This window comes from Petaurus breviceps, unplaced genomic scaffold, assembly GCF_028583685.1.
Source record: "Petaurus breviceps papuanus isolate PSGF00001 unplaced genomic scaffold, PetGlider_PUasm1.0 90792, whole genome shotgun sequence".
Classification (NCBI taxonomy): Eukaryota; Metazoa; Chordata; class Mammalia; order Diprotodontia; family Petauridae; genus Petaurus; species Petaurus breviceps.
Window position 1 is genome coordinate 17,653,515 of NW_027187347.1, and position 21,977 is coordinate 17,675,491.

At 37.5% G+C, this 21,977-nt stretch overlaps 1 protein-coding gene across 2 annotated transcripts in view; it reads right to left on the reverse strand.

Moving 5' to 3' along the window:
* Nucleotides 1-3,021: 3,021 nt before the first annotated feature.
* The window catches only part of CD80 (CD80 molecule), a 48,308-nt gene continuing 29,352 nt past the window's right edge, over nucleotides 3,022-21,977 (reverse strand). Inside the window, exons 5-7 of one of the 2 annotated variants that reach the window (XM_069069979.1) lie at nucleotides 19,813-19,932; nucleotides 17,235-17,379; nucleotides 3,022-6,537 (exon numbers count right to left, since the gene is read on the reverse strand). In XM_069069979.1, coding sequence (XP_068926080.1) covers nucleotides 17,237-17,379; nucleotides 19,813-19,932 — 263 coding nt within the window. In that variant the 3' untranslated portion in view covers nucleotides 3,022-6,537; nucleotides 17,235-17,236. Of the gene's footprint in view, nucleotides 6,538-13,340; nucleotides 13,469-17,234; nucleotides 17,380-19,812; nucleotides 19,933-21,977 lie in introns of those variants that run through there. The other variant, XM_069069980.1, reaches the window with a different exon arrangement.

A 21,977-nucleotide genomic window follows, 5' to 3' on the forward strand; every position in this document is an offset into this window, starting at 1 on the left:
GAGAAGTGGTCAGACAGGTAAAAGGAGAACCCAGAGAACCCCAACAGAGGGAGACTTTTCTTATAAGGAGACCATGGTAGGCATTGTCAGATCAAGCGAAGAAGTTGAGAAGGATGAGGTATGAAAAAAAAAAGATCTTCAGATTTGACAACTGAGAGCCCATTGGTTAACTTGGAGAGGATTTCAGTTGAATGATGTAGTTCAAAGCCAGATCACAAGGTGAGGAAGTAGAAACAAGTATAGCCTACTTCTAGGAGTTTAAAATCTAGGATGAAAGTTTGAAGGGGACGGTGGTGTCTGGTGAAGGATGAGGGAGGATTGAGCATGTTTGAGATCAACAGGAAGAAATTGAAGATTAACAAGGGGGTGGGGGAGGGTAGTTGAGGAGGCAATCTGCTGAAGAATGTGGGAGGGAATGGGGTCAATATTCCACATGTGGGAGATTTGACCTTGGCAAGGAGGCCCACCTCATTACCAGAGTCTAGGAAGGGAGGAGAGACTGAGGGAGGCTGTAAGTAGATTTTGAGATGAAGAGGAGAAAAAAGGGAGCTCAGGTGCTTAAATTTCCTCAAAGTAAGATGAAAAAGATAGTCAGGTCTGTGGCTTGCTGGATCTGCTAAAGTCTCAACACAACCAGGCTTATGGAATTTATATTTTATCCTATAGTCAGATGGGCATCACTGAAGGTTTCTTAGTAGGGGAATGTCAAGGTCACAGCTGTGCTGCAGGAAGTTTATTTTGACTGGATTAGAAAGGGGAGAGACTGGAAGTAGGGAAACCAATTAGAAGTAGACCAGTAGGGGCAGCTAGGTGGTGCAGTGAATAGAGCACTGGCCCTGGAGTCAGGAGGATCTGATTTCAAATCCGAACTCAGACACTTGACACAATTACTAGCCCTGTGACTTTGGGCAGGTCATTTAGCCCCAATTGCCCTCCAAAAAAAAAGCAAAAAAAAAAAAAAATGAAGTAGACCAGTAAGATGACTAGAGTCTGAACTGGGCTGGGGGCTTGTGAGTAGAGAGAAGGATTTGGAGTCCAAGCTGGTCACTTCTCCTCCTTGAGCCCTGAGTTTTCTCATGTAAAATGAGAAGATCAGACTTGGCCTCCAGGGTCTCAATCTAGGTTTCTAGGTTTGTAAGGGACTGCCTGTCTTTTCTATCTGTATCCCTAGCACTCAGTACAGGTCTTTGTTCATAATAAACAGGGAACAAATGCCTCATTCCTTCCTATAAGCAAGAGATGTAGAGATAGAATTAACAGGTTGGCAACTGATTGGATTAGGGAGGTATAAAAGGAACTTAGAATCTAAGCAGGGGATCTCAGATACTGAGTATATTCAAAATTTTAATTTGTGCCAAGTGCGAATTCCATCATAAAAGCAAAATAAATGAGGAAATCTTAGAATTCTTTACTTCAGCTCAAGCACCACTGTCTACAGGAAGTCTTTTCTGATCCTTTCCTCTCTAAATTACCTTGAATTTATTCTGTATCTACCAATATGTACATATATCTTTTATTAAATGTAAGTTCCTTATGGGCTCTGGTCTTTCTATCCTTGTTGCCTAGCACATGGTGCTTGCTAGAGGAAGCATAGTTTGCATCAGGGGCAGCTAGGTATCTAGATGTGTGACCTAGGCCAAGTCACTTAACCCCAATTTCCCTGTCTTTCCCCCTGCAAAAAAAAGAAAAGTTTACATCATTTTACTTTCTGTCAAAATATTTGCTAGGTCTTCTGTGAGACAAATCAAAAGGTTGCATTCTATAATTGGCCACCAGAAAAGATGGCATGTTGTTTTTTTTAACCATGCTTTCCAAGGAGAGGGTTGGTTTGGTGCATTATGTCATTATTCATAAGTTGTTCACAACCAGCCTTTTACTGGCAATCTAGTCATTTCATGCATGCAATTATCCAGAACCTTCCCACTAGGACTAAAATCAAACTCTTTTTTGAAGATACTTTTATTAGGAAAAGAAAATTCTTCCATCAAAAAAACATGAACATTGTTAAGTTATGAGCCATTTCCTAACACTTTAAAGGATAAATGATTTCATGTTTTTATTTTCTTAGATATTTCAGTATTTGATGTAGTTACATGTAGATATACATGTTATATACAGCCTAAGAATTAAGAATTGCATATAGATGTGCACTTCTATTACAATTTTAATCCTTTGACTTGCCTCACTTCCTCCAGAATGTGAACTTCTTTTAAACCCAGAAATCTGCTATGCCTTCCCAATCCCCTCCCCCACCCCACCTCAATTTAATTTTCTTTGAGCAAAATAAGAAAACAAAGCTACTTTAGAGAAATCTTTCTGGTCAAAGTGGTCATCTAAACTGGTGGACGTCAGGGGTTCAGAGAACCAGATTTGTAGTTAGGGGTATCTTTAGGATAGTGGGCCTATAGTAGAAAATAAAGTGCCAACTCTAGGTAGGGATGAGAATGGAAATGGAGACTATGGAGGCTACAGCCCCCGTGAAAATTCAGCTTTCTGGCTACCCACCACATGGTGGCAGTATAGTATCTAAATAGCATTAAGCCTTAAAGACTGAGACACTAACTTGGAGAGTGAAGGAAAGCATGACAATTCCTTTGGTCAGACTGTGACTACACTTGGCATGAGAGTCAGATGCTTAAACAGCTTGGGATAAACATCCCAGCTCAATGAAACAAAGCTATTCCTCATAAATCAAGACTGGAGCAGTTATTTCTCAGAATGTCTTAGACTATGATTTTGAAGACCCATTTTTTTTTCCATCATCATCATCATCATCATCATCATCATCATCATCATCATCATCATCATCATCATCATCATTCCACAACCCTAAACAGGGAACTCTGAATAGCTCAGCAAAATTGTACCTGTGCTGTATTTATCACAATTTAATGCCTAAACCCGTATCCCAACTAATTTTTTAATGGCTATTCACAGAATGTAGGTCAACTATAACTATTCTTCCTCATTTTGTAAATGGAAAACTTTAATCCCATCTCAAATCAAAAAAGTGTTAAAGTCTTTTAATTGTTAAAGTTTAAATGTTTTTAATTTTGAGTTTTAAAATACATTTACATTTCCTAGGGTTAATGATGGTCAAAATGAACAAATTTTACAGGTGTATAGGACCTCCATGTAGTTCAAATTCTTAAGTGAAGCATGAATCCTTGACTATTTCTGATAAATTGCCATTCAGTCTCTGGATATATTCAGAGATGGGGAACTCACTATCTTAAAAAGCTGTTCACATTCTGTTCTTGGATGGCTCTAATTGTCTATGTTTTAGCCCAAGGAAGAAATTCCTGCCTCCCAAGTAATGTCTACCCATTGTTCATATTTTGATACTTCAAAGGTTCTTTGTGCCTATGATGACAACAATCCTACTCTAATGCTTTAAGAATCTGTAATGTCTCCTGGGTAGATACTTTCCCTCACTGATGCAGATTGCAACCCTTCTAAAATGTAGTAGGTGATCTTTGAGAGTTTGTATGGCAGAAAATTTTTATTGTTCAGTGGCTAACCCTCTACTGAGCCTGTCTGATCTTAGGCCAGTCTTCGGACAATAGACAGATATATCCTCCATCCCTAGGCTTGGTAGGAACTATCCTAATTGTGCTGTGTTGCCATAGTCATTGAGAATCCAAAGTCATCTCCTTTGAGAGACAATAACTCTGAGAGATAACTCAGATGAGTTATCAGAATGGTTCATTAGTGGAACTACAGCTATTGATATCCTCCCTAAAATTTCTGTTTCTTGTACTTAATAATCCTAGTTTTTTCAACTTGACCCTTATGTGGCATGATTTCAATTTCTCTGACCATCCTAGTTGCTTTTCTTTAGACATACTCCAATTTGTCAATGTCCCTCCTAAAATATCCATGTATTATAATATTCCAGATGTGTTCTAGCAAGAGGAGCCCAAAGGGATGATGGGTTATTTTCCTTGAGACACATTGCTTCTTTTAAAGCTACCTAAGACTATGGACCTATGGACTGCATGTTGCTCTGTCAGCTTATTTTGAGCCCATTAAAATCAGTCCTTTTCACCTGAACTCTAACTCCTCTATCCTGTACTTATCTACTTGATTTTTTGAAGCAAAGAAGAACACTTATTAATTTCATCTTACTAACTCTGACTCATTATTTCAGCATCTTGAGATGCCAGTTCTATTTGAATAGTGATTGCCATGTAATACATTAGTTTTCTTTCCTGTCTTGATATCACCTATGAGTCTTGTGAACATATTAGCAATGCTTCTATCAGTGTCATTGATTAAAAAATGTTAAGCTGCACAAGTTAGAGCAGATAAGTTGCCTTGAACCTAACTGGCCCACTCTGCATCATAATTATTTATTTAGCTTTATTTTTTAAATAGGGTAGCTAGAAGGTACAGTGGATAGAGCCCTGGGTCTGGAGTCAGGAAGACCTGAGTGCAAATCCAGCCTAGATACTTATTGATACATAAGCCTAAATACTTACCAAGTACATAATCTTGGATAAGCCACTTAACCTCTGTTTGCCTCAACTGTAAAATGGGGATAATAGCACCTATGTAAAAAAATTGTTTCCTCAACTGTAAAATGGGGATAATAGTACCTGTGTCCCAGAGTTATTATGAAGGTGAATAATAATAATAATAATAATAGCATTTATTTAAGCACCTGATAGGCACTGTGTTGAGCCCTTTACAATGTTATCTCACCTAATCAAATGAGATAATATTTGTAAAGCACTTAGAACTGTGTCCAGCACCTAGTGGGGGTGCTTTAATCAATACTTGTTTCCTTCCTTTCTATTCCATTGCTTCTCAGGGTTGTTTTGTTATTCACTGTAAATATATTTTAAAATTCAAATTTGAGAAAATTTGTCCACTACAAACCTGCAACAGTGGGAAATACTTCTCATTTGCAAAGAGAAAGACGACTCCATTCTGTTAACATAAGTTGGAAAGACTGAGAGTTGTGTCTAAAATATGTACACGTTAAAATTTAATGTTGGTGTTCCATGCTTATTTTTTAAGATGGTGGGACCTGGATGAAAGAATGAATAGCTTCAAAATATTTTAGTTCATTAGTCTAAGCTATACTGAGAAATGACCACTTGGTAGGGAAGAGCTTTGGTTAAAAGAGCTAGAAGTTTGGGTCCACGTTCTTACTTGACCTGTCAAATAGAAAACTGAATATACTTTGGAATTTCCATTTTATTTCACTGTAATTTTTTTTTAAAGAATAGAATGAGGCACAGGCACAAAGTTTTTACCTTAGCCCTTACATACCCATTCACCTGTCTGTATATGCCTAACAGGTGAGGCCTTGAACAGTGAATGGCTTGTTAGGAAGGACTGCCATTGTTAGAGTAAAGCTTTCATAAGTTTGGAAAATGAAACGGTAATGATACCATAAGACAACACAAGGCACCAGAGAGCACCCTTTTTTGGTTCTATAATTGAGAAAAACTGAAAAAAAAAAAAACCACCAAAAAAACAAAAACCAAAAAACCAAAACCAACTTCCTCTCTGCACCTTCTCCCTTCTTTCAACAGTGACTGCTTTAGGCAGTAAAAAGCTTAAGTGGGAGACCTGAGAGGATCCCATGAAGTCTTCAGAATGTTTCTTATGAAGCTATTTCTATCTACCGCTCTACCTTGTACTGATACTTAACATCTCTTCTCAAAGATTTGTTATTAAACATACTATATATGTACAAAAATGTCATATACATTGACAAATAATAATAATCTTGAATCCATTGTACATTATGAATGAGAACTTTCACAAAAATGTTTAATAAGGAAAACTATCAGTCCAATATGAACTAGAGGTGTGTCAGAATACTTGGACCCTGGAACTGCCTTGATCCTAACAGCTGAATTTGGGCTCTCCAGCCATTTAATACGACAAAGTCTTGACTATTTCAGAAGCTTGAGACTGTTCTACCACTTTTTCCTAGGCCCTGGGAGGAAAGTTGAAACAAAAAAGAAAAGCAGCAAAGGAGAACAGTGAAAAAGAAACTGTCTCCATGATTAAAAAAAACAAGTATCTTTTAAGCATGCAGTCTAATATGCTGCATTTTGCCTCCTTAGCAGCAACAACAATCACATCTCCCCAGGGCTTAATTCAGAAACCAGATCGACTGAGATCTACTTCCATGACAGAGAGATAGTATATTGTAGCGGATGGAGCTCTGAGGCAGCAGCCAGAAACTGTTGGGTCTGGTCCCTGATCTGTCACTTAATGTGACCTTGAACTAACCTGTTCGGGACCTCGGGTTTCACTAGGTCCCTCTTTGTAAAATGAGACAAACTGGAGGATGTCCCAGGTTCTTCCTAGTTTTTACAAATTCCAGAATAAATGCAGCTGGTTAAAGTGATCAGAAGTTCTTCTGCTTCTTCTGTCCTCTTCTATTTTCTTTCCACTGAGACGCTACTGAGAGGCGGTGGAGAGGCATCCATGAATTAGAGAGCAAATAAATCCAGGGTAGGAGTGAGGACAGTCTGGATGGACATCAAGACATTCTGAAGATAAGCCAAGTGGGACCTGAGAAGACAAAGAAAAATGAGAGCCCAAAACCCTAAATTTATGTTTTTAAAATTTACCCTTTTTAGATGGTTTCAGAAAAATATGGGAAGACTTATATGAACTGATGCAAAGTGAAGTAAACAGAACTAAAATATTGTACATGGTAACAGTAATATTGTGAAAGACAATGATCCACAAAAATTCCAAAGGACTCATGATTTTAAAAAATGCTATCCACCTTCAGAGAGAACTGATGAATTTTGTGTGCAAATTGGAGCATATTTTTTCTTGCTTATTTTTTTTACATGACTAATATTTGGCATGACTACACACACACACACACACAATCGTGTTTCCTGTTTCTTGCTTTCTCAAGGAATGGGGGAGGAGGTGAAGTGAGGAAGAGAATATGAAATTGAAAATTCAAAAAGCAAATTTCTCCTTTTAAAAACATCAATACTTTTTTTTATATCACTATGATTTCCCAATTACCCTATCATTCAATAGAACCATCCCTTATAACAAATAAATATGGCCAAGTGAAGCAAATGAGCACATTGGCAAATAAATACCTCATTCAGAAGCTGTTGTTTACCTCTCTGCTGAGATATAGGAAACATTCTTGCACCACCAGCCCTCTGAAGTTGCAAATGGACACTACATTGATCCAAATTTTGAAGTCTTTTAATGTTGACTTCCTCATCATGTGAATAGGTCCTCAACTTTATTCTGCATCAGTTCATACAATTCTTCCCAAGTTTTTTTAATTCTTATTTTTTATTTTATTTTTTGCTTTTTGGAGGGCAGTTGGGGTTAAGTGACTTGCCCAAGGTCACACAGACAATTTTTGTGTTAAGTGTCTGAGGCCAGATCTGAACCCAGGTCCTCCTGACTCCAGGGCCAGTGCTCTATTCACTGCACCACCTAGCCTCCCTGTGTTTTTTTTAATTCTTATTTGTTGTTTCCAGTACCATAACGTTCCATTACATTCACTTACAAGAATTTTTTCGGCTGTTTCCCAATCGATAGATATATCCTTTATAGTTAGCAAGCATTATTTTATGGTTCTATATTTTATAGTTCTTTGCTACCATGATAAGTGTCATTATAAATATTTTTGTACATATGAATTCTTTCTCTTTTACTTCTTTGGAGTATATTACACAGTCCAAGAATATTTAGAGTTTAGTGACTTTTTATTTTTTAGTAAAATTTCAGATTCAAACCCTAGACTTACAAAAAACAAATGAAAAGTTATAGAAACCAGTCTAATTAGAGTGTGAGCCTGGAAAAAAGGAACTACGTTATTTATTTTGATGATTAAAGAACATACTGAGGAACAAATTATAGCATCTTGGATTTAGTGTAACAATTTACTTAAAACTTCTATTGTTTAATCAATAAAATATATGTAAAGGAAACACCTATTGTATTTAAGATACTGTGCTAGCCTCCATTTCTTTGCAGAGCTGGGAGATGTTGCATATAACATATGACTTTTTCAATGTGTTGTATAGCTTTGCTGAATTACTTTCCCCCCTCTTTCTTACAAGGGATGGTTCTCTGGGAAGGTGGGGTTAGAGGGATACATTGAGAAATATAGGTGATGCAAAAATAAAGCATTAATACCAATCAATCTACCAAAAAATTACTTTGTAGAGCTAGAAAAAATAGTAACAAAATTCATTTGGAAGAACAAAAGGTCTAGAATATCAAGTTAATTAATGAAAAGAAATGCTAGGGTAGGTGGCATAGCCATACCAGATTTTAATCTGTATTTTAAAGCAGCAGTCATCAAAACTACTTGGTACTGGCTGAGGAATAGAGTAGTGGATCAATGAAATAGATTGGGTACATGAGACACAACCGTCAATGACTATAATAATCTACTATTTGATAAACCCAAAGACCCCAGTTTTTGGGATAAGAACTCACTATTTGACAAAAACTGCTGGGAAAACTGGAATATAGTATGGCAGAAACTGGACAAAAACCAATATCTAACACCGTATACCAAAATTAAGTCTAAATGAGTGCATGATCTAGGCATAAAGGCTGATACTGTAGCAATCTGGGAGAGCAAAGAATAGTTTACCTGTCAGACTTATGGAGAAGGGAAGATTTTATGACTAAACAAGAGTTGAGAGCATTATAAAATGCAAAATGGATAGTTTTGATTACATTAAATTGAAAAGTTTCTATACAAATAAAGTAAATGTAACCAAGATTAAGAGGGAAGTAGAAAATTGGGAAAGAACTTTTATAACCAGTGTCTCTGATAAAGGCCTCATTTCTAAAATATACAGAGAATTGAATCAAATCTCTAAGAATATAAGTCATTCCCCAATTAATAAATGATCAAAGAATATGAACAGGCAGTTTTCAGAGGAAAAAATTAAAGATATCTATAAGCATATGAAAAAATGTTCTAAATCACTATTTATTAGAGAAATGCAAATCAAAACAACTCTGAGGTACCACATTTCACTAGTCAGATTGGCTAAGATGACAAAACAGGAAAATGATAAATGTTGGAGAGGATGTGGAAAATTTGGAACACTAATGCATTGTTGGTGGAGTTGTGAACTGATTCAACCATTCTGGAGAGCAATCTGGAACTATGCCCAAATTTCTATAAATAATTGTATACCCTTTGACTCAGCAATACCACTTCTGAGGCTGTATCCCAAAGAGATCATAGAAGTGGGAAAAGGACCCGTATATACAAAAATATTTACAGCAGCTCTTTTTGTGGTGGCAAGGAACTGGAAATCAAGAGGATGCCCATCAATTGGGGAATGGCTAAACAAGTTGTGGTAAATGAATGTAATGGAATACAATTGTGCTATAAGAAATGAGGAGCAGATGGACTTCATAATAACCTGGAGAGACTTATATAAACTGATGTTGAGTGAGAAGAGCAGAACCAAAGAAATTTGTACACAATTATAGACACAAAGTATGTGTGATGACTAACTTCAATAGACTGGGCTCCTCTCAGCAATGCAAGGTTATAAGACAACTCCAAAAGACTCATGATGGAAAGAGACATCCACATCCAGAGAAAGAACTACAGAGTGAATGCAGATTGATGCAAACTCTTTGCTCTCTCTTTCTCTTGTTTTGTTTTGTTTTGTTTTCTCTTTCTCATTATTCACTCCATCAGTTATAATCCTTCTTTACAACCTGACTAATGTTTAATGTGAAGGTATCTATAGATCCTATATTTGATTGCATGCTGCCATGCGTGGGGGGGAGGAGAGAGAGGGGGAATAAATTTGAAACTCAAGGGATTGTGGAACCGAATGTTGCAAACTAAAAGTAAATAAATAAATTTTAAAAATAAAACAATAAAATGCTATTTGAAAAAGACACTGTACTAAGTTCTATGGAGGATCAAAAGCACGAAGGATATTAACTCTTGCTAATGTTAATTCAAGGAACTAATAGTCAAATTGGGAAAATAAGACCTATACTGGTAAACACTAACAGTACAGAGCAGTATATAAGTGTAGGCAGGAGTTAAGGGGAAAGGCTCCCAGTTGAATGGGTTATCAGTCTAGAAAGGATTTATAGGGGGTCTGTGGCATCATTAGGAAGTTTCAAAATGCTATAGTTAGTTTTGTTGAACTAGTTTTTTTTCTTTTAACATGAGATGGTTTGATGAATGGGTGTGATGTTAAAAACAAAATATATAAATTAAAATTGGTTTACATTTACATAGAGCTTTAAAGTTTACAAGGTGTTTTAAATGTGTTATCTCATTTGATCCTCACAGGTATTATTATCATCATTTTACCAATGAAAAAGTACAGGCTAAGAGAAATGCTCATGGTCATAAAGCTAGTAAGTGTTTTAGGCTGATGTCACTTGATGCCAAGTCTAGTGTGCTCAACGCCATGCTTCCTACCTCACTGAAGATGTTGTCATGATCAAACCCAACAAAATGCATGGGAGTGTTTTGAAAATACAAAGCTGTTAGGGGTGGCCAGGTGGCTCAGTGAGTAAGAGCACCGGCTCCAGTGTCAGGATGACCTGGGGGATCGAATCCAGGCTCAGATACTTAGCACCACACCTAGAAATAACTGGCCATGTAACCTTGAGCAAGTTACTTAAACCCAATTGCTTTAAAATAAATAAATAAATAAAAAATTAAAATAAAAAAAAGAAAATACAAAGCTGTTGTATTTTCTTTAAGCTACTATTAATGTTATATTTGAAGATGACACTGTTGACTGTATCACATTGCTACTCCCAGAATCAGCAGCACTGAGCCATTTTCAGAGGCAGTGACTCCTCAGGACTTTACTTCCACTATTTGGATAACAATAGTTATCTTTATTTTGAACTTATTAAGGAGCCTGGAAAAGTCACTTTGTTATGTAAACCTCCCTTTGCACAAAAAGGAAAAGGAGCCATACGTGTAAAACATGTTTATAGCAGTTCTCTTAGCTGAAGTAGCAAAATTGGGAAATGATGAAACAAGTTATACATGTGAATGTAATAGGATATTTCTGTAAGAAATAATGAAAGGGATGGGTTCAGAGAAACCTAGGAAGATTTGTATGAACTAATACAGCGCAGTGAGCAGAACCAGGAGAGCAGTTTATACTATAATAATAATAATAATATCGTAACAACAAACAACTTTGATTAATGCATGTCCAACCACAATACTGAGAAACTGATGATAAAGCAGATTACCTCGTCTGCTAACAGACAGGCAACGTAAATAAGATGCAGAAGGAAACACACATATTTGGCCAATATAGTAATTTATTTTGCTTGACTATGCATATTTGTTACCAGACCTAATTTTTTTCAACTGTGGGATAGGAAAGAGAGAAAACAAATGTTTGTTAGAGAAAAATCAATTTTCAAAAACCAACAAAAATAAAAGAGAGAACCTAGAGCCCAGATGACCTGTGATCTCTGTTAAACTATGTACCTTGAATTGAGGCTACAGATGTCCTCACCAGAGTAACATGATTGTAACCCTACCTAAGTCCTCTCCAGGATCTCTCCCTGGGCTGGTGCGGGCTCTTTTATGCCATTGGCGCCCTCTTCACCATATTGGGGTGATTTTCCAGAGGGGCCATATGACTCCAGCTCACTCTCAGGGTGGAAGGGGTAACCCCAATGTAGGCAGGCTATGGTTCTACTTCTCACCGCTATAACTTCACTCTTCACCCAAGTGCTTCTCATATACACAAATCAGTCACAGTGACACCCTTGACTCTTGAATGTGAAACATTTACTGAAAGAGAAGGCACAACGAAGCATAATCATAACATTTGCTCAATAGGAAGCAAAAGCAGGAATAATCAAAATATAAGAACTCATAAACCTGAGTCACATTCTCCTACCAAAGAACGCAACGTCCATGAGGGAGACTAGGCAGACACCTAGAGAAACCTAGAAGTGAGGCATATGAGTGGGGAAACCCAAATGTTGAGGGCAATTCACGACTCCTGGTTTGCAGTATTGGATGTCAGTGGTCTCATTTAGGGAGCTGTCTTTACTGTGAATCAGCTTCCCATCCTGAGACTCTCTGACCTCCTGCAAGATGATTCCCCATCTCTGCAATTCTTGGATCACTGAAACTTAGCGAAGTAGCAGTATTACATTCTTTCATTGAAACATAGTCCTATGCCAAGGGTCAGCTCCCTTGTCTGTGCACTGAAGCAGTCTTAAGTTAGTTCAGTGACAAGAATTTTGTTCTCTCAAGCTGGATCTGCAAAACTCCTCAGATCTGCTGCTCTCTTGGTTCTGAGGAGTTTCTCTCTTTCAAACCACAGAGGGCAGTAGAGAGCAACGCATTCAACCCCCGCTGAAGCTCTCTCAAGCTAAATTGCTGAAGAGCAATTTAGACAACTCCAGTCTGCAGGATTCAGCTTTCTCCAGTAAGTTCTGTGGCCACAGAGCAGTCTGTCCTCCACAACTCCTAGTTCACACGCAAGGCTTGCTCTCAGACTCTAGATGGCACTAAAGAGCATTGCACGCAAACTCAGCCTCTTCATATAGCAAGAAGTTTCTGCTTTTTCCAACCAGCTTCTTTCTGTTGTAGTATTCTCCAACGAGCTCCAGGTATCAACCACAAAGCCTATTTACTTCAGTCTGTTCTCTTGGCTGACTCGTCCCCAAAACTGATACTCTTCTCTTTATGGATTCTTCTCTATCCTCTTTTCTTTCTTTTCCTTCCTTCCTTCCTTCCTTCCTTCCTTCCTTCCTTCCTTCCTTCCTTCCTTCCTTCCTTCCAGGGGAAGGTTGGGTGGCAGTCCTTGCTCTGCTTTTGTCTCTGTCATCACCTTCTCTCTTCAGGTTTCAGTTTTTCTTCAGATCCCTGTTTCTCTTCTCCTCTCTGGCTTCCAATGTCTTGAATCAGGGACTCCTCATGGGTAGAGAGAGAGACCCACCTATAATTATGGTTGAGAAACTCGGTGTTCACAATTCTATCAGGTAGGTAGTACACTAGCAGATGACAGTCTCCCAAGCTGTTTTCTGATGTTTAGATTTTCACCTATATCCTTTAAAGCCCTGGAAATAGGCATATATCAATGAACTGATGTATAGACATGTGCTGAAGTTAGCTTTACATCAGTTACTACTCTTGGCTCTGAACTTCTTTCAAAACAGGTCCTCTTAGAACATCTTTCTAAGGCACTGTTTCCTCTCAGGTCCTTGGAACTGTTCCAAGCTGCTTTTCTCACACAATTGTCCTTTTCTTCTGCCTCTTTCAGCTAGTAAGCTGTCCACAGATAGCATGCGTAGAACGTTTTTATTTTGCATATACTTATATATGCATGTGTTGTCTCCCCCATACAATGTGTGCTCCTTGAGGATATGGATTCTTTCATTTTTTGGTCTTTGTTTCCTTAATACTTAGCATGGTTCTTGACTCTGAGTAGGTGTTTGATTGTAGTATATATGATAATCTACTTAGAGAATCCTAGAAAATCAGTGGAAAGAATAATCAAAATAATTAGTAACTTCAATTAGTGAAAAGAGCACTGACCCTGAAGTCAGAGGAATAGTCAGAGAAACTGAGTCCAATGTTTACACCATATGTGACCTTGGGCAAGTTATTTGACCTCCTTGGGTTTTAGTCTCCTCATCTATAAAATGAAGGGATTGGACTGGATGGCTTCTCAGGTTCCTTCCAGCTTTATATCTAAAATCCTATGAAAGTAGCAGAATATAAAACAAACTTACAAAAATCAACAGCTTTTCTATATATTACCAATAATACTTAGTAAGAAGAAATGGAGAAAGGAATTGCATTAAAATAATTACAAAATGCATAAAAGGGGAGTCAACCTACAAAGAGTCCCGCCCTTGAATACAACTACAAAACACTCTTTATAGAAATAGAAGAACATAAGTAATCAGACAGATATTTATTGTCCATGGTTGAACCACACCAATATAATAAAAATGATGCTACCTAAATTAATTTAGAGGTTTAGTGCCATATTAATCAAACTACCAAAAATTACTTAATAGAAGTAAATGTGATAATAGCAGAAGCCATATGAAGGAACAAAATTTGATTCATTCATTTTTTTGGAGGTAGTTGGGGTTAATGACTTGCCCAAGGTCACAAGATAGTAAGTGTCTGAATTTGAACTCAGATCCTCCTGACTTCAGGGCCAGTGCTCTATTCATTATGCCACCTAGCTTGCCCCCATTATTTCAATAGATATCATGGGGAAAAAGTAGGAAGGAAGGGGCATAGAATTACTAGATCTCAAACTATATTATAAAGCATCATCAAAATGAGTCAATATTGGCTAAAAATAGAAAAGCTAATAATGCAATTGGGTAAGCAAAATCCAGAAGTAATAGAACATAGTCAATTATTATTATGTAAGTCCAAAGATGACACTAGTTATGTAAGAATTAACTATTTGGCAAAAATCACTGAGAACACTGAAAAGCAATTTGATAGTAATTAGGTATAGACCAATATCCTGTACTAGATATCACAATAAACTTTATGTTTTAAAAGAATTATAAGGGAATGAATGGAAATAATTTACATAACAATGGCTAAAGTGAGCATTTGTAACTAAACCAGGTGTAGAGGTAATCGTAGAAGATAAAAAGGACATTTTTTATTATATCAGATTGAAAGGTGTTCATATGAACAATGCTGTTAGACTTATAAGGGAAACAACAGGGGAAAATTTTTCAGCAATTATTTCAGATAAAAGTATTCCTGATATCCAGTGGATATAGGGAATGAATATAAATGTATAAGAATGAGAACCTTTCTCCTCTGGATAAGTGGTCAAAGGATATGAACAGTCAATTTTCAAAAGAAGAAATACCATATATGACAGAATGCTCCAAATTACTAATAATAAGAGAGACCTACATTAAAACCACTCTGAAGTATCATCTTATGGCCTTCAGATGACCAAATTAGGTAAAAATTAGAAATATCAGAGGACCTGTAGGAAGATAGGCAAGCTAATGTACTATTGATAGAACAGTGAAGTGGTCTAATTGTTCTTGCAAACAATTTAGAGTTGTACAAAAAGTCACTAAATTGTACCTGTGATTTAACCCAGAAATACCTCTACAAGGCATATAATCCAAGGAGGTAAAAAAACAGAAGGGAAAGTCTCATATGTATACATAATATAGAGAGAGTGGGGCTCTTTTGCTGGACAAAAACATAACACCCAGATGATTAGGTTTTCCTCTTGTCAAATATGAGTACTAAAGGCAGGAATGTGGTTTATATGAGGGGAAAATACTGTTATCATTCCCTAGCTCAAACTCATTTTCAGTTAAGCAAAAGAAAATCTTGGGAGTATATAAGACTGTTTAACCATAAGTAAGGTTGCTATCTATAACTGAAAGCTTCGATCTCTTGTTCAGACATAGGGGTTAAAAAGGACAGGCTTAATCTTATCTTGGGGGCGCTCAGCCTGGCTTTTCTTATCTGGGTTTGATGACTATGACTAAAGAGTCCTCCTACCCTTATTAGGATAGGTTCCAGTCAATATATCCTCCCATTGTATCCTACCTTACTAAAGCCCTCAGCAAGGTAGAAATGCCATGCCCAGAGAGGAGTATACCCAGAGATGTCATCATGCCTGGAAGGGAGCAGGTCAAGAAGAACAAAGTGTTTAGTAGAAACAGAAGCCTACCGAAAGCAGTGTGATAAAATAACCAGATCATATCCTGCCGTATTGGAAGTATGAGTTTCTTCCACACAAGTAATTTCCTGGTATGGACCTGTCATTTTCCTAATACATTCTCATACTTGATCCCTATCCACACTTACTTTCCTCACTAATGGTGTATACATTTGTGAGAGAGTTGTTCTGTTTTTATGAGGGGAATGCTCCATTGAAAATATTCCTACTATGATATTTCATTTAATGCTTAAAAAACACCCTATGTTCTCTGGGTTACTATAGATAATGTAATCCCAGTGCTGGGGATTGAATGGATATGAACCCACAGAGAACCTTGAACCTGGGGTAGCTATTTTGAGAACCCCATATGTGACTGTATGGTACTAATGGTGCTACACAAAAGTATTGATAGCAGTTATTTAAATAATAGGCAGCATGTTTTAGTGGCTAGGGAGCAGATCTCAGAGCTAGGAAGACCTGGTTCAAGTCCTGCCTGTGGCTCCCCCAATGGCTATACAACTCTGGGAAAATCTTTTTTAATTCTCAGTGTTTTTAAACTACTCAGACTATGAATGGTAGAGAAAATGCTGACCTTCACTGGTAAAGTGAGTTTCTTCATTCAGGAGTTCCCTATATCGATGAAATCACAAGTCCAATTCCTATTTCTAATTCTTAATAGGAAAGTGAGTAACCGTTGAGAAATTATTTAATAAGTTAAGTGATTATTAACTTATATTGTAGATAACAATCTCATGGTTAGATAGTTTTACATTAAGTAATGATGTAACAGAACATTATTACTCTATAAGAAATTACAAATATGAAGAATTCAAAGAAACTTGGGAAGAGTGAAGAAAGGAGAATCAGGAAAACAATTTATACAAGGATCACAATAATGTAAAGTAAACCTCATTAAAAAAAACCCAATACTTCATGACTCTAGTCAATGCAGGGTCCAGTCATGCCTTCAGAGGACCTCATGATGAAGCATGCCTTCTGCCTTTTGTCAGAAAGGTAGGCCACAGGTGCAGAATGAGGCATATATTTTCAGACATGAACAATGTGGTGACTTGTTTCATTTGACTGTATTTATTTGTTATGAGAAAGTTCTACTGTGGAGAAAGAGGAGTCATGGAGAATGACATTGGTTTAAAAAAAAAGAAAAGCTAATAAAACATTTAAAATATGAAGAAAAGGAATAGTTGGAGTTAATTGAAGTTTGTTAAGGAAGGCTTTTTGAAGGCAAGTTTGGAATGAGGTTTAAAAGGAGGGAAGGGATGCAGATTGCCAAAGAGAAAGGAGAAAGGCTTTTCAGGAGGGACCATTTTTAGATGAAAAAGCACAGTGAAAATGAGGAAATTTTGTTCCTATGAGGTGGTGGGAAATAGGAAGAGACTAAAGTGAGGTGATTAAAACAAAGGTGTGCCAGATGATAAAGGGCCTTCAAACATGAGAAGTTCAAATTTCATCCTGAGAGCAAATGGAAAGCAACGTAAGATCTTGAGTGTCTTGTCCCAGATGACTCCAGGTAATGGGGAAGGGGCACAGGGCAGGTTGTTAGGTTACCTTCACACACTGGCTGCCTTGCCAGATGTTGCAGCTGATTCACCATGGGCTAGTGGGAACACCAAGTTGTTTGCCTCTTCCTCTGTGGCTGCCACAGTAGATCCTTGGGGGACAGAGTAGAGGCTAACCTCTGGTTGTTTGAAGACTAAAAGAAAAATTACACATGTGTTTCAGTTATATTTTGGCCATGTGCGTTTTTGGCCTTCATGGCAACATAGATTTGGAACTGGAAGAGAGTTCAAGATACTATTAAACAGATCCAAAAAAATGAAAAAATAGAAGGCAATGTGAAATATCTCATTGGGAAAACCACTGACCTGGAAAATAGATCCAGGAGAGATAATCTAAAAATTATTGGTGTACCTGAAAGCCATGATCAAAAAAACAACCTAGAAATCATCCTTCAAGAAATTCTCAAGGAAAACTGCCCTGATATTTTAGAACCAGAGGGCAAAATAGAGGTTGAAAGAATCCACCAATCACCTACTGAAAAAGATCCCAAAAAGAAAACTCCTAGGAATATTATAGTCAGGTTCCAGAGCTCCCAGATTAAGGAGAAAATCTTACAAGTGGCCAGGAAGAAACAATTTTAATATTGTGGGAATGACATGCCCAAAGTTACATAAGTAGCAAGTGGAAGAGTTAGGATTTTACTCCAAGGTGTACTCACTAAATCCAGTCATCTTTCCACACCATGATGCCTTCCTTCAGACATTAGAACTGGGAAAGGCCTATGAAGCCATCTAGTCTCTCCTTATTTGACTTGTAAAGTGGATTCTTCCCAGTAGATATTCTCTATTGAACCTTTCTCATAGAACCATAGAATGTCAGAACTGGAAGACACTATGGAGATGACTTAACTCAACCTTCTTATTTTACACACTTGGAAAGTAAGCTTCAAATAGGAGAAAGGACTTGCCAAAGTTACACAGATACAAGAACACAAGTCTTCTGACTCTCAGTCTAATGCTATTTCTAAAAGATATTCATGATTTCTTCTCTTTGGGTGCTTGGCTATTGGTTATTTGCTTTTATGGTCAGGAAATACCAACTCTATCTTTAAATTTCCTTTGCTTGTCACTTCATTAACTATACCTAGAAGTCTTCATGATAATTTCAGATAACCAGCTTTCAGCTTTGTCCAAGAAATGCATCTATTTCCTACTCGGAGGGGTTTGAAGGGATAAGGGTGGCATTAGTCTATGGTTGGGAATCAGTTCTCCAAATGTAAAAGGAAGCAGAATGTATAGGGTGATCCCTAGCAGAAATGAAGAACAAATGTCTTCATTTGCAACCTGACCTTCTAGTGTTGTTAAGAAAAGCTCCATTGTATTCTTCATGACCTTGGGCACAATGGGAGTTAAATTTATTCACATCAGTGCAAAAATCAAGTGGGACCTTGGAGAGTTCTTACAATGGTTAGGTGGGGTAGAGAAAAAGAGATGAGAGATGAGGGACTTTAATTCACAAAAGAGTTGAAGGAGTCCCAAGGCTATGGACTGGCTCCCCCAAGAGCCATAGACATTCTCTTTGGGGGAGAGGCCTCCTGTTAACTTCAGTTCATCAGATAAGTAGCACCATAGCAAGTCCAGGGAGAGACAGAAGACTGCAGTGCAGGAAATGACGGCCTAGCAAGAAGTCCAGCAGACGACAGCAGAAATTCTTCAAGTGATCAATGGCGGCTTCCAAGGCAGTGATGTTCCAGATGGGACACAACACTGGGAATAAGAGCTCTCCAGGCTTTAAGTCTTCCCTTTTCCACTAATGGTATGACTTTATGGATGAATATGCCTCAATATACCGGTATATGTAGGGAAGGAGGAGGAGAAGAGGAGGAGATAGTTTCCTTGTTATTTCCTTGTTAATCTGCTCAACCAAATGCCTTTACTTTGAATGACTATGTCTTCTGGGTTAGTCTGATAAAAGGGAAACATTGGGTGGGGGGTTGTGAGTCATGGTTTGGACATATGTATACCCCAAAAAGTACCTTGAATCTTGGTCTACATTTCAGAGGATCATAATGAAAGGCCCAGGTTACACAGAATCTACATTCTGATTTATAAAAAATAATATCACAAATTTCCCTCCTTTTCTTCACTATCACTAATCTTTTATTTAGAGATCCATTTCCAAGGAATAAAAATAATAAAATTTTTTATTAGTCTTATATTTTCCTCAACCTCTATAGCATTTACAGGAGTGAAGGTGGAAGGTCTGGGACTGTGATTTCATCAATGTAGGAAACTCACTTTTTTATAGCTGGAGGTTAAATGATTTTCCTGGGGTCACATAGACCTCTATCCACTACTGCACCATGCTACCTTTTCGTTAATTTACATTAAATAAGAGATCCATTCTCCTAAAGTCTATACTCTAATATTTGCCCCTCCCAAATCTGGGATTGGAATTTTAGTTGGTATCAGAAATGTTTTCCAAAAGACCAACAGTTCCCAAGGTCTCAGATGGAATTTAAATATTAGAAGGTGAGCATAAGAGCTTTTTAGTCATCAAAAGGGGAAAGCTACAGGCTCCACAGTACAAAGCATGTTAATGGTATAGTGAATCAGATGGTACTTACATTTGTGGTGGTATAGTTTAATACACAGTATCAAGGCAATGAGGAAAATACAGATGCTTATCGTAATAGAGAGAATGAAGACAAGTCGTTGGTCAGTTTGCTTATGTTTTGAGAATATTTCTGTGGGGAAGGCAAGAAAGAACAAGTGTGAGCCACAAAGTTATGACAGCATCCCTTTATCATTTTGATCTCTCACAGATGATAGAAAAGGATATTCTCTATTTTTTTTTTTGCCTAAACTACTTATACAACATTCAACAGCTATAATTTCTATTACATAACTTTTCAATCAAACACCATCTTGAACTTAATAAAAAGAGACCTCAAATCCAATAACAGTAACGATAACTATTGACTGTAGTAATTATCATGCAGTTGTTTCAGTTGTGTCTGACTCTTCATGACCCTTTTTAGGGTTTTTCTTGGCAAAGATAATGGAATGGGCTGCCATTTCCTTCTCCAGCTCATTTTTACAAATAAGGAAACTGAGGCAAACAGGGTTAAGTGATTTGCCTAGGGTCACACAGCTAGTAAGTGTCTGAGGTCAATTTTGAACCCAGGAAGGTGGATCTTCCTGACTCCAGGCCCAGTGTTCTATCTACTCTACCACCTAGCTATTCAACTGTAATATATTAACAGTGAGCACTTTAAGGTTCACAAAGTACTTTATATATTATCTTTTTGAGCCTCACAACAAACTTCTGAATTAGGTGCTATTTTTATCTCCATTTTGTAGATGAGAAAATTGAGGCTGAGAAAGGTTCTCTGCTTTACATAAGACTACACAGCTATTAAGTGTCTGAGTTAGGATTTGAACTCAGGACTTTCTTATTCCAAGTCTAACACACTCTCCACCAAGCCACCCAGTGGTCTAACTTAGTGAGTTTCAATCAATAAACAAGTCAAAAGCCTATAATGTGCCAGGCACTAGCTATGATCCTGAACATACAAAGACAAAATGAATTAGTGTCTGATGTCAAGGAACTGATATTCTAGCAGGGTGAAGGGGAACAATGTATACACAAGTACATACAAAATAAACACAATGTAATTTCAGGGAACAAGGATAGTTAAATAGGGAAAATTGGGCCCACCCCCTACCTCTGAATGAGATTTCTTTGAAAGAAATAATATATTGGTATACACTGAAAATAACACATGTAAAGCCACACTTAAGTTTGACACATGCCCAGCCTGGGAAGAATATGAGGCTGATAATCAGACCAATTAAAAAAACTTGTGGGCAGCGTATATCTAGATGGTGAATGCCAAAGATGAAAATCAATATTATAAAGATGTTTTATTTTGAAAAAAGGCACATTACCTTTCCAACTCATGTTTTGAAATTGCTATTTCTGTTTACTATTAACTAGTCACAATCAACTTGCATTTCACCTGATCTGGCTTTAGACTCACCTTTCTCTTGGTCTTCTCTCTCTCTCTCTCTCTCTCTCTCTCTCTCTCTCTTTCTCTCTCTCTCTCTCTCTCTCTCTCTCTCTCTCTCTCTCCCTCTCTCCCTCTCTCTCTGTCTCTCTCTCTCTCTGTCTCTCTCTCTCTGTCTCTCTCTCCCTCTCTCTCTCTGTCTCTGTCTCTCTGTCTCTGTCTCTGTCTCTCTCTCTCTCTCCCCCTCCTCTTTCTCTCTCTCTGTCTCCCTTCCTTATGTCTTCTCTTTCTTTTTCTTTCTCTTTCCTCTACTTTTTCTCAATCTATATGTGTATATATAAATGCACACATATACATGTAAAACATGTATACATATATTCTGTCTAAAGACACACATGCTACAGGTGTGCACACACGTATACTCAATCTCCTCAGCAGAACAGACACTCCCTGAGTTCATGCTCTTAGTGACTTCCTAAGTTATACCACACAGTCTACTTATGCATGTAAGATGGAGGTGAGGAACAAGGTAAAGATCCACAAACCACAGCTAGATATAATGCCAGGACCATTAGAGAAGAGTCAAAACAGTTCCAAAGGATTTAGGATGAAAAATGCTATCCACCTCCAGAGAAAGAACTGATGGAGTCTGAATGCAGATGGAAGCATACTTCTTTTTACTTTCCCTTCCTTCCTTCTTTCCCTCCTTCCTTCCTTCTTTTGTTCGTTCGTTCGTTCCTTCCTTCCTTCTCTTCCTCCTTCTCTTCCTCCTTCCTTCTTTC